General features: G+C 46.3%; 1 protein-coding gene across 1 annotated transcript in view; it reads left to right on the top strand.

Annotated features, from left to right (window-relative positions):
* Nucleotides 1-7,035, top strand: part of LOC145353806 (uncharacterized protein C20orf96-like) — a 30,257-nt gene extending 23,222 nt beyond the window's left edge. The window contains exon 11 of the mRNA XM_080204631.1: nt 6,837-7,035. Coding sequence (XP_080060757.1) covers nt 6,837-6,897 — 61 coding nt within the window. The 3' untranslated portion in view covers nt 6,898-7,035. The remainder of the gene's footprint in view (nt 1-6,836) is intronic.
* Nucleotides 7,036-18,477: the final 11,442 nt, after the last annotated feature.

Genomic DNA, 18,477 nt, shown 5'->3' with positions numbered 1-18,477 from the left:
CTCTATCCTATCCATCCCATTCATCATCTTATACGTCTCAATGAGATCTCCTCTCATTCTTCTAAACTCTAACGAGTACAAGCCCAGTTTATTCAGCCTCTCCTCATAGCTCAACCCCCTCAACTCCGGTATCAGCCTAGTAAACCTCCTCTGCACTCCCTCCAAGGCCAAAATATCTTTGCGCAGGTGCGGCGCCCAAAAATGCACACAGTACTCCAGTTTTAAAAAAGTTTTAAAAAGTCCTTTTAAAAAGCATTTAGATAGTTACATGGATAAGATGGTATGGAGGGATATGGGCCAAATGTGGGCAATTGGGATTAGTTTGGGGGTTTAAAAACAAAAGCGGCGTGGATAAGTTGGGCCGAAGAGCTTGTTTCCATGCTGTAAACCTCTATGATCCACACCCTGTCTATGAATAAAAAATATATAGGCTGTGAAGCTTCGCTGATGCTTCATATAGTTCATCTGGCAAGGTACTCAGTTTGGCAAAACAGAGGTCCCAGGTCTATGTTGGGTTAGCTGAACTTAGCCAGATTGAGGGGCGGATGACTCCAGCTGGTCTGTGCCGTTGACTTAGGGAAGGAAAATATTACACTGGCTTTCTGTTCCATCCATTGGACATCAACTTTGCCCAGGCTTTGGGCATCAGGTGAGCACAGTGTGGAATTTGCATCTGTGCTTTGCAGGATAGAGGATTTAGTACTGCTGGGGCCTCCAAAATAAATAAAGTTCATTTATTAGTCACAAATAGGCTCACATTAACACTGCAATGAAGTTACTGTGAAATTTCCCTAGTCGCCACAGTCCGGCACCTGGTCAGGCCAATGCACCTTACCAGTATGTCTTTCAGAATGTGGGAGGAAACTGGAGCATCTGGAGGGAAGCGATACAGATACAGGGAGAACCTGCAAATTCCACACAGACAGTCACCCAAGCTGGGAATTGAACCTGGGTTTCTGGTGCTGTGAAGCAGCAGTGCTAACCAATGTGTTACCGTGCCGGCCCATGAAGTAAATGCAAGAAGAACCTGCCATCTCAACTGCTGATGGGACAACCTGACTTCACTTTGGTCAGCTGGTTTAAGAGTGCCAAAACTACTACAACAGCTTGCATTTGTGTAGCATTTTCAACATTGTAGAACCTCTCAAATTGTTTCACAAGAGCGTTTTCAAACAAAACTTGACATTGATTCACATAATAGGACATTAGATGACCCAAAACTTAATCAAATAGAAGCATTGAGAGCTTCACGTTTCAAGGTATCCAGATCACCAAAACCTTTCCTGGTCCCTCCATGCTGATGCTATAGTTAAGAAAGCCCACCAACACTTCTACTTTTTCAGGAGGCTAAGGAAATTTGACCTGTCAGCTACAACTCTCACCAGTGTTTACAGAGGCACAATAGAAAGCATCCTTTCTGATGTATCACAGCTTGGTACGGTTCCTGCTTTGATCAAGACAGCAAGAAATTACAAAGGGTCAAGAACGTAGCCCAGTCCATCACACAAACCAGCCTCCCATCCATTGACTCTGTCTACGCTTCCCACTGCCGAGGAAAAAGCAGCCAGCGTAATGTGCAGCTAGTCGGAGACCACAAGAAGTGCATCCTCCAGGTGTGTGCGAGGTTCCTGGGAATGTTAATGATTCCTATGGCCTGAGCTGACCTCGGACCTCTGATGTTTTTGGGGGACCACAGCAGCTACAGGGTTGGCTTCTCAAGGACAGGGGGTACCCGCTGAGGACGTGGCTGATGACTCCTGTGCAGAGGCCACAGAGTGCAACTGAGGCTAGATACAGTGAGGTTTGTGCTGCAAATTGCAGACCATTGAGATGCTGAAAGCGAGGTTCCGGTGCCTGGACTGATCTGGTGGAGCCCTGCAATGCAGCCCACAACTTTCTGCGGGTGTCTCCTGTACCTCTCAACCCAGGTGAGAAACTATCTGAGGAGGAAATGGAGGAACAGCACATTTCCTCTGATGCAGAGGATGTTGAGGTAAACAAGGACGAGGCAGGGCTGGAGGGTGAGGCAGTTGGCCAGAAGGGGCCAAAGAGCTTGGGACTTGCTTATGACTGCCTAGTTAATGGATGGTGATGATTAGGGCCAATGATAACAGCCCATCTTGAAGCCCCTTCCATGTGCTGTGCCCTCCAGTCCGACTGAGCTCACATCCTTGCTGATAAGGGGCGGGAGTGTTTGCAGTACATTGAAGGAAGGTAATGGTGACTTGCAGTGGGGGCAGTGCATTGTTCTTCAAAGAGCTATTCCAAAAATCTGACTCCTGTCTGACTGAAGGCAGCTCCTTCAGTCTCGGTAACCAGGGTCATATCAGGGCGATGGAATTGTTTTTTGTCATGATGTGGGGGGGGTGCGGGGTTAGGACTATGGAACAAATGAGAATCTATCGTTCTCGTGTATAGATCATCGGTGAAGGCATTAATTGGAGGATCTGGCTCAAGAGACTGATCCATATTCAATGCAACAAGATCTCTTAAAATTGAGTGGAATGGGCACTTGTAATAGTCATTCTTCACAATGCTTCCCCCTCGGTTTGTTAATAATCCTCACAACACCAGGTTAAAGTCCAACAAGGTTATTTGGAATCACGAGATTTTGGAGCGCTGCTCCTTCCTCAGGTGAGTATTGGATTTTAACCTGGTGTTGTGAGACTTCTTACTCTGCCCACCCCAGCCAACACTGGCATCTTCACCTCGTTAATAATCCATCAATGACTTCCTCAATTGCAGTATGCAACAATCTTTCTTGGTACCTTAAGTTAAATTGTGAGTGCAGTGAAAACTCAGCAATGCTGCTATGTGCATTGACTGAAGATTGCGTAACTCCTGGTGTGGAATTAGTGTTGAACATAACTGGATTTCTGCTCTTGCTGCACCCAACATGAAACGAGCTGGCTGATGCAACGACATGTATTGGGCTCATTTGTTTCCAATCAGCTCTAACTCTACACAGTGAGACTAAATCCTTTTACATTATTCACGAATGCCTATCTAATAAATGAATAAAATATCCCCCACAGTACGCTGCCTGCTGAAAGGACTTACAACTGATAAAAGCACGCGTTCGTTATGATTTCTTCACTTACAAGCTAACCATATAAAGCAACTTCTTTGTTAAAAGAAAATTTACTACTTGCATTTTTCTGCTAATTTTAGTAGCTTGCCTAAATATAGCATACAGATGGCAGCTGTTGCCCACCATAGCTCAGTCTCCTGCTACGTTTCTTGAACTGTCAATCTCTTATAAGCATCGCATGAAATAATAAACCATAGAATCCTACAGTGCAGAAAGAAGCCATTTGACCCATCGAGTCTGCACCAACCAAAATCCCATCTAGGCCCTATACCTATAACCCCATATATTTACTCTAGCTAGTGCCCCTGACACCAAGGGTCAATTTAGTATGGTCGATCAACCTAACTCGCACACCTTTGGACCGTGGAAGGATAACCGCGCAGATCTGGGGAGAATGTGCAATCCCCACACAGACAGTTACCTGGCTCCCTGGTGCTGTGAGGTAGCAATGCTAGCCACTATGCCACCCACGTTAAAAAGATGTGCATTATTTAAACTGATTTTATTTCACTCATTGCTTTTCAGTTAAAAAATAGACTTGTATTTACACCTATGCTGACCTCAGACGTTCCAAAGCATTTCATTAAAAATGTATTAGAAATGAGGCAAGCACATTGTGCACAGCAAGCTCCCATACTTGCAATTAAACAAAGGACCAAGTTATCTGTTTGTTGTGAGGGATGAGTGCTGGTCAAGACACCAGGGGGAACCCACCTGCTTCTCTTGAAACAGTGTCTGAAAAATCTTATTGCATTTGCCTCATAGTAGATGGTACATCAGATTAACACCTCTGAAAGGTGGCATCTTGACATTGCAGCCACAGGCTGATGTTATGTAGCTAATGGAAAGTCAAATAAACTTTTTTTTAAATGTCAGTGTCCCTAACACTCCTACCCCAGTTTAAATGTTTTGAGAGTCTCCCTGTCATGTCTGATCTGGTCCCTTGTGAAACATATAGTGATGCGGTCCAATGCAGGGTGGATATATATAATGTGGGACTACACGATGGCATAGTGGTTAGTAATGCTGCCTCACAGTGCCAGGGACCCGAGTTCAATTCCGACCTCGGGCCACTGTTTGTGTGGAGTTTGTACATTCTCCCTGTGTCTGCATAGGTTTCCTCCCACAGTCCAAAGATGTGCGGGTTAGGTGGATTGGCTGTGCTAAATTGGCACTTAGTGTTAGGGGGATTAGCAGGGTAAATGTGTGGTGTTGCGGCAGTGGGACCTGAATGGGATTGTGGTCAACGCAGAATGGGCCAAATGGCCTCCTTCTGCACTGTAGGGATTTTATAATTCTATAATATATACATATGTGTATGTATCTTGGATTTATGTAGGTCCTTTTATGCCCCAAGGCAGTTCACAGGAGCATTCTTGAAGAAAATTTGAAGTCCAACCACATGGGAGATATTAGGGCAAGTAATCTAAAGGGGTTGGTTTTAAGGAGCTTCTTAAAAGATAAAGGTGGAGAGGTTTATGGAGGGAATTGCAGAACCCAAGGCCTCAACAGCTGAAGGCGATAAAGAGATATTAGGACACATGGTTTAAGAAAGCTGTCGAGAGATTAATTGTGTTTCTTATGAGCATTCTTGACCAAGATACAGTCTTCAGTCTTTTAAGACATTCCTTTAGCCTACCTCTTCAAACAAGTCACTGTTCGAGTGGGTAAATCTCCCATGTAAAAGTTACATCAATCCTCAGCCCTCGATGTGGCCCACTGTTGGATTTTATTTGATCACATTCCTCTTTGGAAGTGCTTTGGGACTTTTCACGACATTAACGCATCACATAAACGTTGTTCAGGTACATTTCGATGTTTGTGAAGGATAAGAAGCAGATCAGTGCTGCTGTTTGTCTGTCCTGTCGAGCAGCCTGTGGATTTCTAGTCCAGTTTCTCCAGAGTCCCTGGTGCGGTCGTCTATACCTCAGTGCAATGGAACTGCATGATATTAGCTTCACGTTGAACAGCAGAGAGGAAAATGAAGCCAGATTTTCTGATTATTTTTAAATTTTAAATATATTTACCTGTTCAACTTCCCATGGGAAAATGTCCCCTTTGCCCAAAATTATGTTGCCTATGGAGGGGAAGGAGGGAACTAAATAACAGATCTCAGAAAAGGAGAGAAATCTCCAGCCAGGTTTAACCCGTTTGTTGGCGTTATTACAGTAATTGTTGCACCAGTGTAGATGATGCTCCCCTATACTAGGAGAGACCCTGTTGATGTATAGTGGTAACTGCCTCCTCCGACTCCCAACATGAACAATACCATAAGTGTACTCTGGTTGAGGCCGTCCTCATGTGCGGAACTTGTTTTCCGGTAAGAGTGAAATATATGTAGAATATCCCATTTGCAACACACTTATGAGCCATTTGTCCCACTTTCTTTAGCTGGTGTTTATGTTCCATACTCACCACCTCCCACCCTACATCATTCCACCCCACAGCAAATCCTTCTGGTCTTCCCTTCCCCTTATACACATTGAGCTTCACCTCAATTGAATTCTATTTGCCACAGGTACCCCCTTGTGGTAACATCGTTCAACATTCTAACTACCCCTTGAGTTAAGAAATATCTCCTGAATTCTCTACTGGATTTACAATTACTATCTTATGTTGCTATCCCTTATTCCCGGCCTTCCCACAAGTGCTAAGATCCCCCCATTCTATCAAACCCCTTCATTATTTTAAAAATCTCCAGCAGTTCAACTCTTTAACCTTAACTCTGCTCCCAACCACCAGGAAGTAACTGACTGAGGACAAAGATAAAGGTGTGGGATTTTTGATTTGATTTGATTTTATTGTCACGTGTATTAGTATACAGTGAAAAATATTATTTCTTGCGTGCTGTACAAAATATACCATTCACAGAGAAGGAGACAAGACAGTGCAAAATGTAGTGCTACAGTAAGAGAGTTTTAGAAGCATAGAACAAAAATAAAGATAGAATTAAAAAACATGCAGGGCACAGCTTGCAAGAAGTCGCCTCGCTCCAGCGCCATCCTGGAAAAAAATCAAATCAAACTTTGGGCGGGATTTTCTGGCCACGCTTGCCCCAAACCAGAAAAACCCACCCGAGGTCAACGGACTTGTCAATGGTCCGCCACTCACCCACTCCAATTCCCAGGGCGGGCAAGATGGTAAAAATAACCCCACTGAATCTAAAACCATAAAGTTAAGATTCAATCAAGTATTGCTGCCTTGTTTAAATCAGGATGGTCAGTCACATCACTGCTGGTCCCTCTGTTTTGTGATACATTCCAGATAAATTTGTGTAGTATGTTAGAGTACAGTAGCGTTGTAGTTCTGTTACTGCGCTAATAATCCAGATCTGGCAATGAGTTCAAATCCCACCACAGCAGCTGGGGAATTTAAATTAAAAATAATGCTAAAAAAGAACCTGGTAACTGTAATGGCAACCATGAAACTACTCTATTGCTGTCAAAACCCATTTGGTTCATTCATATTCTTTAGGAAAGGAACTCTACCTCCATTCCTTGATCTGGCCAACATGTGACACAAGCCCTCTAAAATGGCCACTCAGTTGTATTCAAGACAGCGGTTCACCAATCTTAAATTGCACTTAAGATTAAGTTATTTAATCTTTCGAGGTTTTCCCTTTGGTGCATGTTAAAGTACTGTCTGCAACTACCAACTTCAGTTAACTGCAGTCATTGAGAAAGGCATTGATGCAGATTCTCTGATTCACTCACTATCGTAATTCTCCTTTTCCTTGATCCTACAGATGCACACCAGACATGGACGTTATGTTGAACATCCGGAGAGAAGAATGCCTTCCCATTTAACACCAGGTCCTTGTCCTTTTCTGAACACTGACCTGGCCTTTATAATGATGCATTCTTTGAGAGACATGTCTCTGCTGAATGGCCTTAACTGAAATTATTAAGTATACAAAAGCTACAGAGAAAGACTGGAGAACAATCGTGCAGAAATAAAACTTTTTTCCAAATGATAACCTGTGTTGTAGTTATTTCTTTATTAAAATTACCCATTCAACTAATTTCCACCCCCCCCCCCCATTCCCCCAAATCAACTCAGCCCAATTACCACCTCAGCAGTCCACTTTCAATCATCGGTAAATGAGGGGAGGGATCATCAACAGTGCTTTTTAGCAGCACTTGTTTAGCAATAGCCTGCTCACTGATGCCTAGTTTGGGTTCTGCAAATAAAGTTTATTTATCAGTGTCACAAATAAGGCTTACGTTACCACTGCAATGAAGTTAGGGTGAAATTTCCCTATCGCCGCAGTCTGGTGCCTGTTCAGGTAAATGCACCTAACCAGCATGTCTCTCGGACTGTGGGAGGAAATCGGAGCCCTCAGAGGAAACCCACGCAAACACAAGGAGAACGTGCAAACTCCACACAGACAGTGACCCAAGGCCGGAGTTGAACCCAGGTTCCTGGCCCTGTGAGGCAGCAGTGCTAACCACTGTGCCACCCAAGGGTCACTCAGCTCCTGATGTCATTACAGTCTTCAAACATGAACAAAATGAACTCCAGAGGCGGGGTGAGAGTGATGCCTTGATATCGAGACCATATTTGACCGAGTAGGGCATCAAGGAGCTCGAGCAAGCCTAGACTCAACTGCAATCAGGGAAACTCTCCACTAGTCTCCAACAAGAGACAATCTGACTATCGCCCTTTGACATTCAAGGGCATTGCCATCCTTGAATTGGCTGGATGCAAGCCAATCAGCAGCCTGGGGGTTATCGTTGACCAGAAACTAGCCATATAAATACTGTGGCTACCAGAGCAAGCCAGTGGCTTGAAATCCTGTGGTGAGTAACTCACCTTCTGATTCCCTAAATCCACAATCTCCAAGGTACAATTCAGGACTGTGATGGAATACTCTCCACTTAGCTGGGTGAATGCAGCTCCATCACGCACTCAAGAAATCGTACACCATCCAGGACAAAGCAGCTGCTTTATTGGTACCCCATCCACCAACATTCATTCCCTCCACCATTAAGCACAGTGGCAGCAGTGTGTACCATCTACAAGATGCACAGCAATGTTTCCTAGACAGCACCTGTCAAACCCGTGATCATTACCACTTAGAAGGACGAGGGTAGCAGATAATCCCCATCACCTGTAGTTGCCCTCCATGTCTCTCACCATCCTTACTTGGAAATGCATCGCCATTCCTTTACTGTCACCGGGACTCCCTCCCTAACAGCACTGTGGATGTACCTACACAGTATGGACTGCAGCGATTCAAGATGTAGAGATGCCGGCGTTGGTCTGGGGTAAACACAGTAAGAAGTCTCACAACACCAGGTTAAAGTCCAACTCTAACCAGGTTAAGGTTTATTTGGTAGCACAAGCCACCAGCTTTCGGAGTGCTGCTCCTTCATCAGGTGAGTGGGATTTCAGTTCACAAACAGGGCATATACAGACACAAACTCAATTTACAAAATAATGGTTGGAACGCGAGTCTTTACGGGTAATCAAGTCTTAAAGGTACAGACAATGTGAGTGAAGAGAGCATTAAGCACAGGTTAAAGAGATGTGTATTGTCTCCAGACAGGACAGTTAGTGAGGTTTTGCAAGCCCAGGCAAGTCATGGGAGTTACAGATAGGGTGACATGAACCCAAGATCCCGGTTGAGGCCGTCCTCATGTGTGCAGAACTTGGCTATCAGTCTCTGTTCAGCGATTCTGTGTCGTCGTATGTCGTGAAGGCCGTCTTGGAGAACATTTACCTGAAGATCAGAGGCCGAATGCCCGTGACCGCCTGAAGTGTTCCCCAACAGGGAGGGAACAGTCTTGTTTGGTGATTGTCAAGCAGCGTTCATTCTTCCGTTGTCGTAGCATCTGCATGGTCTTCCCAATATACCATGCCTCGGAACATCTTTTCCTGCAGTGTATCAGGTAGACAACGTTGGCTGAGTTGCAAGAGTATGTACCGTGTACCTGATGGATGGTGTTCTCATGTGAGATAATGGCATCCGTGGTGATGTTAACAACCACACAACTTCAAACAGACCATTGTCCGCAGCAAACTACCCAGCCTTTCAGAGAACAGTAACCATGATGCGACGCAACCCCTGCCAGAGCAATCTGCAAGATGTGCCAGAAAATCAACACAGATGTTACCAGAGGACATAGAATCACAGGGCAACATGGCACTGAAACAGGCCCTTCGGTCTAACCAGTCCATGCCAACCATGGCTCCTTCCCAGCTAGTCCCTATTTCCTGTGTTTGGCCTATATCACCTCTAATCCTTTCCCATCCATGTACTTATCCAAATGTTTTCTAAATGTTGCTATTGTACCTGCCCCAACCACTTTCTCTGGCAGCTCATTCCATACACAAATCACTCTCTATGTGAAGAAGTTGCTCATCATAGATTTCAAATAGTTGGCAAAAATCGGCATGGTAGCACAGTGTTTAGCACTGCTGCTTCACAGCTCCCAGGGACCTGGGTTCGATTCCTGGCTTGGGCCACTGCTGTAGGGAGCTTGCACATTCTCCTCGTGTCTGCGTGGGTTTCCTCCGGGTGCTCCGGCTTCCTCCCACAGTCCAAAGATGTGCGGGTTAGGTTGATTGCCCCTTAAAATCATGAGATGCGTAGGTTAGCGGGTAAGGATATGGGGGTAGGTTTATGGTCGGTGCAGACTCGATGGGCTGAACGGCCTCCTTTTAGCCCAGCAGGGTTCCTATGGTCTCAGGGTGGGTTGACGAGAATTGTTTACAAATGGTGAGCTGTTCTGACCTGGAAGCGGCTTTCCGAAGGGGATTGGATGCGAACCTGAAAATTTTAAATAAAAATGCAAGGTTCAGGGGAAAGAGGAAAAGAATGGAACTAACTGGATAACTGAAGCCAGCGCGTGCAGAGTGGGCCCAGTAACCTCTTTCTGTGCCGTTCAATTCCATAAAGCTACTTCGCAGTAGCAAATGCTGCCTGAGGGTACGACTAAAGCTCTGTGTTGCAATTGAAATCACTTATGGAAAGTTGGCCGTGTGAAGATTATCCAACTCTGGATATTTATGCAACTTTTATTAAGTGTTGACTGACTGACACAGTGTCAAATGTTCCTGACCATAATAAGCCTGCTCGCCCCCCCCGCCCCCCGCCAACTCCGGAGCCCCTGTGGTGGGAAAAGCAGCTCCAATGTCCAATCTCGGCAGAGCTGTGCGAGCTTTAAAAGCTGCCGCCACCTCCTCCCCCGCCCCCCCACTCTCTAGTTTTACACTGGCAGGAAGCTGTCGTCCCAGGGAGAACCTGAGACGCCGACCAGCCCCAGGCAAGCTGCTGAATTATTGACGGTGGCTCTGGAACCGGATACCATCACCATGGCAAAACCATTTGTTTACGAGGATCAGTGGAAATTCCAATGGAAATTGCTAATTCTGATGGAACGTCTCGTTTGCACCCACAACTGAGAAAAGGACACCCTGTGTAGTTTAGGCAGGAAAGCGTGGGCATTTCAGCCACAGGGCAGAATTAGTCATGTTTTTATTTTGGAATAGGGAATGAACGGGGAATTCTATGGAACGGGGGCTGAAAAACTCCAAATCCCTTTCCCATGGAGTTAATACTGGAAACTGCGGTAAGTTTGAAGGTGTGGCTTCAACGAGCAACTAACTAATACAATAGGTACAAGATAAGGGTCTGACAGCACCAACGCACGTCTCTTCTCGTTCCTGGCTCCAACCTCCCCTTCCCAGGCTGCCCGCCCGATTGGCTTGTCTTCCCGTGCCACCTTTCCATAGGGTCTGGCCCCATGACATGACCCGCAAAGGATCTGCCGCTCCTCCCTCCCACCCCACACTTTAACAACATAAGAAATAGGAGCAGGAGTAGGCCATCTAGCCCTTCGAGCCTGCCCGCCATTCAATAAGATCATGGCTGATCTGAAGTGGATCAGTTCCACTTTCCTGCCTGCTCCTCATAACCCTTAATTCCCTTGTCTATCAGAAACCTATCTACCCACGACTTAAATGTATTCAGCGAGGCAGCCTCCACCACTTCAACGGGCAGAGAATTCCAGAGATTCACCACCCTCTGAGAGAAGAAGTTCCTCCTCAACTCCGTTCTAAACTGTCCCCCTTCCCTTGTTTTGAGGCTGTGCCATCTAGTTCTTGTTTCCTTTCTAAGTGGGAAGAATCTCTCTACCTCTACCCTATCTATCCCCTTCATTATCTTATACGTCTCGATAAGATCCCCCCTCAGCCTTCCAAACTCCAACGAGTACAGACCCAATCTACTCAATCTCCCCTCATAGTCCAACCCCCTCATCTCCGGTATCAGCCTGGTGAACCTTCTCTGCACTCCCTCCAAGGCCAATATATCCTTCCACAAGAGCCACATTAGTAAAGTAACCACTCCGTTGGCTGTCTGAGGCTCAAGCTCAGCAATTTCTACCTTTCACCTCTTAATTCCCTCTCCTCCTTTAAGGCCATTCTTTGTGAGTAAGCTTTGTGACATCTCTTCCTTCCACTCTCTCCCCTTTTACATTGGCAGCCAGCTTTCCTACACTGTTGCAGGGGTCAGTGTGCTGCTGTGTCGAGGTTTGAGATCGAAGGTTGCAAGGGGATCCAATTCAGGTGTTGAGGGTGATTAAAGGATTTGATAGGGTAGAGAAAGAGAAATTATCTTTTCTAGCGGAAAAGTCCAGAACAGGAGCGTGTAATCTTCAAATTAGGGCGACACAGTGGCACAGTGGTTAGCACTGCTGCCTCAAAGCACCAGAGACTCAAATTAGCTTTAGGTGACTGTGTGGAGTTTGCACATTTTCCCCGTGTCTGTGTGTGTTTCCTCCGGGTGCTCCGGTTTCCTTCTACAGCCCAAAAATGGGCAGATTAGATTGATTGGCCATGCTAAATTGCCCCTTAGTGTCCAGAGATGTATAGGTTAGATGGATTGGCCATGGGGTCATGGGGATAAAGCAGAGGGGAGGGCCTGGTTAAAGTATTTCTTCAAAGAGTCAGTGCAGACTCAATGGGCCGAATGGACTGTAAGGATTCTGTGTTTCTAAATTGGAGCTAAGACATTCGGGGTGAAGCTAGGAGGCACAATGGAGAATGGAAATCTGGAACCCTTCCCCCTCAGAATATTGTGGCGATTAGAGGTGAATTGAAAATTTCAAAGCTGAGATTGTGCAACTTTCGTTAGGAAAGTGTAATCAGGGTTGCAGAACGAAGGAACACTCGCAGTGACGTCCTGGACTCGAGATGATTGACCTCCAACCAACACAACCCTTAGTACCAGATATGAGGCCAACCAGTGGAGAGATTTCCCCCTGATTCCCATTGACTCCAGTTTTGTTCGGGTTCAATGATGCCACACTTGGTCATATGCTGCCTTGATGTCGAGGGCTGTCAGGCTTACCTCACCTCTGGAGTTCAGCTCCTTTGGCCATGTCTGAGCCAAAGCAGTGAGTCCCTTGGGTAGCGCTTCTAGGCCCAGACATCAGCTGCTTCATCGATGACCTCTCCTCCATCAGAAGTGGGGATGTTTGCTAATGACTGCGCAATGTTCATCACCATCAGGAACTCTGCTGATCCTGAAGAATCCATGTCCAAATGCAGTAAGACTGAAAACATTCAGGCTCCAGGCTGCTCATGGCAGCTAACATTCACATCACAAGGCTGTAATAGAATCAGGAGCCAAGTGTCCCAAACTGAGCAATTATCTCCTAACATAACTCAACGTAAAACTTTGGTTGATAATATTTCAGTGATGCACCTGGAATGCCTTATCCTGTTAAAGGTGCTATGTAAAGGCAAGTTGTTGTTTACCATTTATCTACAAGTCTCATCATTTACAGAAAATGGTTTTAATGGTTACTGTAACAGACTGGAATGTGGAGGATGCTGTCTGCAAGTTGTCAAGTACATATGGGCACTTAAAATCCTAGCACAACTCACGTCTGCTGGCAATTCTACAGAAAATTCTGCTCAAAATAAGTCAGAAACAAAAGTGTTGCCACAAAAGGGGCAACATGTCACTAACTGGAGCACCAAATGTTTCAATTTAGCAAAGTTCTCCTACATGCCAATATACATTTAAAGTTTATTTATTAGTGTCACAAGTAGAGTGGCACAGTGGTTAGCACTGCTGCCTCACAGCGCCAGGGACCCAGGTTCGACTCCTGGCTTGTGGAGTCTGCACATTCTGCCCGTGTCTGCGTGGGTTTCCTCCGGGTGCTCTGGTTTCCTCCCACCTTCTGAAAGACGTGCTGGTTAGGGTGCATTGGCCGTGCTAAATTCTCCCTCAGTGTACCCGAACAGGCACCAGAGTGTGGCCACTAGGAGATTTTCACAGTAACTTCATTGTAGTGCAAATGTAAATCTCCATTTGTGACACTAATAAATAAACTTTAAAACTTAAGTCGGCTAACATTAACACTGCGGTGAAGTTACTATGAAAATCCTCTGGTCACCACACTCTAGTGCCTGTTTGGGTACACTGAGGGAGAATTTAGCACGGCTACTGCACCTAACCAGCACACCTTTCGGACTGTGGGAGAAATGGGAGCACCTGGAGGAGACCCATGCAGACATGGGGAGAATGTGCAAACTCCACACAGACAGTGACCCAAGCCGGGAATCAAACCCAGGTCGCTGGCGCAGTGAGGCAGCAGTGCTAACCACTGTGCCACCGTGCTGCCTATGGGAATCTGGTGAAGGGACACCAGCCTTTGCGGAGTTATTTCACCGTCTGCCCCATTGGTGGCTGTGCTTCCAGATACATTAGAAGAGTCCTCTGGAATTCCCGCCTTCCGTCTCTGTCCTTCCCTCCCCTCCTTTAAGACCCTCCTTAAAGCCTCCTTCAATCATCTGGTCATCTGTCCCAAACCCCTTCTGTGTGGCTTTGTGTCAAATTATCTGCGATAACGTCCCTGCGAAGCACCTTGAGATATTTTACTTGTCAAAGGTGCTATATAAATGCAAGTTGTTGTTATGTAGGGGAAGAAATGTTAACAATTGCCTGGAATTACTAAATTAGGAGTGACTTTTTGTTTCTCTCCAAGATTTAACTTTGCTTTTTGCCTTAAGCAAGGTTGAACATTAAATCTGAAAAATGCAGGCAGAGTAACCTGAAGGTTTCTCAGAGGCGGAAGTTCCATCCTGCACCAATATTGGCAACTTTTGTGCCTGTTATTCCTGAATACCCACCAGAGGGCACCCTCAACCCTCAAATCATTTCAGTCGGATTCTTGTAATTTCCAAGGATTAAATTCACCAGGAGATGGTTCTTCTCTTGGACTGCAGCTATACTGCATGCTTCAGGTTACCTGCGATGTATTTCCATGTGGCAACTGCCATGATGCCACTCAGGCACAGTAACTGACCGTTTGTAACATGTCCATTTGGTAAATGATACGGTGGATCCTGTAACAATCTCCCTAACCAGCCAAGCAAGCAGAGCTGTAGGGCTGGATGGTTAAACCAGGCTTTTGTCACAGGAGGCAACTTGAAGTTGCAGTGTTTATCTCGGGTTCCATTAACTGTGATTCACCGTCCTGGGACTGAGAGCCATGGAGGTTTACAGCACGGAAACAGGCCCTTCGGCCCATACTGCTGATGTTCTCATTCTTGTTTTCCAATCCCACCATGGCCTCCTGTCTCTTTAACTTCCTTGAGCTTTATTTCCTTATCAGATCTCCGAGGTCCCTGCCCTCCTCCAATCCTGACCTCCTGCCCAGCCCCAGTTGTAATCACTCCCCCATTGGTAGCCATGTCTCCAGCTGACATGGACCCTAAGCTCTGCGATCGCCTCCCCGAGCCTCTCCCCTTCCCTCTGACTTCATTAAAACTATCTCTTTGACTGAGATTTTAGACACCTGCCCCAATATCTCTCTGTGTTGGCTTGTGTGTCCGATTGTGAAGCGTTTTGGGACATATTGAGGGCACTCCACAAATGCAATTTGTTGTTGCTGTGTTGTCCGCCTGCACACCCTGCAACTCATCCTTCCATTGCATCTCATAAGAACATAAGAACTAGGAGCAGGCGTAGGCCATCTGGCCCCTCGAGCCTGCTCCGTCGTTCAATAAGATCATGGCTGATCTTTTCACGGACACAGCTCCACTTACCCACCCGCTCACCATAAATCTTAATTCCTTTACTGTTCAAAAATCTATCTATCCTTGTCTTAAAAACATTCAATGAGGGAGCCTCAACTGCTTCATGGGCAGGGAATTCCACAGATTCACAACCCTTTGTGTGAAGAAGTTCCTCCTCATCTCAGTTCTAAATCTGCTCACCCTTGAATACAGGAGTTGTGACGTCTTGTTGAAGTTGTACAAGACATTGGTAAGGCCACACTTGGATAACTGTGTACAGTTCTGGTCACCCTATTATAGAAAGGATATTATTAAACTAGAAGAAGTGCAGAAAGGATTTACTAGGACGCTACTGGGACTTGATGGTTTGAGTTATAAGGAGAGGCTGGATAGACTGGGACTTCTTTCTCTGGAGCGTAGAAGGCTGAGGGGTGATCTTACAGAGGTCTATAAAATATTGAGAGGCATAGATCAGCTGGATAGTCAATATCTTTTCTCAAAAGTAGGGGAGTCTAAAACTAGAGGGCAAAGGTTTAAGGTGCGAGAGGAGAGATATAAAACTGTCCAGAGGGGCAATGTTTTCACACAGAGGGTGGTGAGTGTCTGGAACAAGCTGCCAGAGGTAATAGTGGAGGCTGGTATAATTTTGTCTCTTAAAAAGCCAGAGGTAGTAGTAGAGATGGATACAACTTTATTTTTTAAAAAGCATTTAGATAGTTACATGGGTACGATGGGTGTAGAGGGATATGGGCCAAATGCAGACAATTGGGATTAGTTCAGCAGTTTAAAAAAAAACAGCGTCATGGGCAAGTTGGGCTAAAGAGCCTGTTTCCATGCTGTAAACATCTATTTTGAGGCTGTGCCCTCTAGTTCTAGTTTCACCCGCCAGCGGAAACAACCTTCCTGCTTCTATCTTATCAGTTCCCTTCATAATCTTATATGTTTCTATACCATCTCCCCTCAGTCTTCTGAATTCCAGTGAGTATAATCCCAGTCTACTCAGTCTCTCCTCATAAGCCAACCCTCTCAACTCCAGAATCAACCTGGTGAATCTCCTCTGCACCCCCTCCAGCGCCTTCCTCAGGTAAAGAGACCAAAACTGTACGCAGTATTCCAGGCGTGGCCTCACCAGCATCTTAGGCAGCTGCAACGTCTCACTTACAGTTCCACCTCAACAACCCTGGCACATCTCCCTGGGATACCTGACTTCACCTGTCCCCATAAACCTCGGGGACGGATCCTCCAGCCTCGCTCGCAGCTGGGATTCTCCAGTCCCGCTGCAGTGAAAGGAGGTTGGGTGCTCACTGACAGCGGGGCGTGGACAGTGGAGCATTCAGGCCCCTCATTCGAGGTCACTATTTCCTACTGTGGCTAACGCCTATCACGGGAATTTTAACCGATCCAGGGTGGAATGTACTCCCTGCCCAGTATTGCTGCTCTGTGAACTCTGTGCCCCCAATCCCCACCCATTTCCCCGCTTGTGGCTTAGGTTAACACTGCAGCTCCAGTTCGCCTAAGTCGTTACACATACAATAACGATGGTTTTTACTGATGTTGCATTTTTTCCAAGATGGCACCAGAACGGACTGACTTCTTACAAGCTGTGCCCAGCATAACCTCTAATTCTATCTTCTACTCTCATTCTATGCCTCCAAAACTTCATTCTAACTCTTCTAAACTCTCTAACAATGCTTCATTAAGTTAATCTTTCTCTACACACTAGCTTTTAGGGGCGGCACGGTAGCACAGTGGGTTAGCACTGCTGCTTCACAGCTCCAGGGTCCCGGGTTCGATTCCCAGCTCGGGTCACTGTCTGTGTGGAGTTTGCACATTCTCCTCGTGTCTGCGTGGGTTTCCTCCGGGTGCTCCGGTTTTCTTCCACAGTCCAAAGATGTGAGGGTTAGGTTGATTGGCCATGCTAAGAAATTGCCCCTTAGTGTCCAGGGATGCGTAGGTTAGAGGGATTAGTGGGTATAATATGTAGGGATATGGGGATAGGGCCTGGGTGGGATTGGGTTCGGTGCAGACTCGATGGGCCGAAGGGCCTCTTTCTGCACTGTAGGGTTCTATGATTCTATGACTGCAACGCTAAGTTCCGTATTCTCTCCTTTCCTTCTCTATGAATGGTATGCTTTGTATAGTGCTCAAGAAGCAATACTTTACACTGTATGTTAACACATGTGACAATATTAAACCAAATCAAATATATGTAAATAAAAATCACAAGCAGATATGCAAGAAGAAATATTTTTATTTAACACCTTTTTAACTCTGTGGGGAGTCAGCCCATTCTCCCCGTGCTTGCATTCACCTGAGGAAACCAGGTGCTCCGGTTTTCTCCCACATCCAAAGGTTAGGTGGATTGGCCGTGCTAAATTCCCCTCTAGTGTCAGGGGTGGTTAGCAGGGTAAATATGTGGGGTTACGGTGATAGGGCCTGGGTGCAATTGTGGTCAGTGCAGACTCGATGGGCCAAATGGCCTCCTTCTGTAGGGATTCTATGATTCTACGTCCTTTGGCCAAGTTTTTAGCTATCTGCCCCGATATCCTTTCTGGTTCACAGTCAGATTTGAAGAACATTCCAGTGAGGCAGCAAGGGATGTTTCACCATGTTGAAGGCTTTATATAAACACAAGTTGTTGTTCTTCATAACTTCAGGACATTCCAGCGTTTTTTACAGCTAGTAGAATAATTCTTGAAGTGTAGCCACAGTTGTGATGTAGGCAATGGTGGCACAGTGGGTTAGCACTGCTGCCTCACAGCGCCATGGACCCAGGTTCGATTCCCGGCTTGGGTCACTGTCTGTGTGGAGTCTGCACATTCTCCCCATGTCTGTGTGGGTTTCCTCCGGGTGCTCCAGTTTCCTCCCACAATCCGGAAGACGTGCTGGTTAGGGTGCATTGGCCGTGCTAAATTCTCCCACGGTGTACCCGAACAGGCGCTGGAGTGTGGTAACCAGAGGATTTCTGCAGTGACTTCATTGCAGTGTTAATGTCAGCCGACTTGTGACACTAATAAACAAACTTTAGTCACCTTTCTGCTTGTAAAGGGATTAAAGGACTCGAGCACAAAAGCTGGGAGTGCCGCACTGTCAGAGGGTCAGTGCTGAGGGAGTGCCGCACTGACAGAGGGTCAGTGCTGAGGGAGTGCTGCACTGTCAGAGGGTCAGTGCTGACGGAGTGCCGCACTGTCAGAGGGTCAGTGCTGAGGGAGTGCTGCACTGTCAGAGGGTCAGTGCTGAGGGAGTGCCGCACTGTCAGAGGGTCAGTGCTGAGGGAGTGCTGCACTGTCAGAGGGTCAGTGCTGAGGGAGTGCTGCACTGTCAGAGGGTCAGTGCTGAGGGAGTGCTGCACT

The sequence above is a fragment of the Carcharhinus amblyrhynchos genome, chromosome 16, assembly GCF_965287045.1.
Source record: "Carcharhinus amblyrhynchos chromosome 16, sCarAmb.v2.hapA, whole genome shotgun sequence".
NCBI lineage: Eukaryota > Metazoa > Chordata > Chondrichthyes > Carcharhiniformes > Carcharhinidae > Carcharhinus > Carcharhinus amblyrhynchos.
This window is presented reverse-complemented; position numbering and strand designations above follow the sequence as displayed.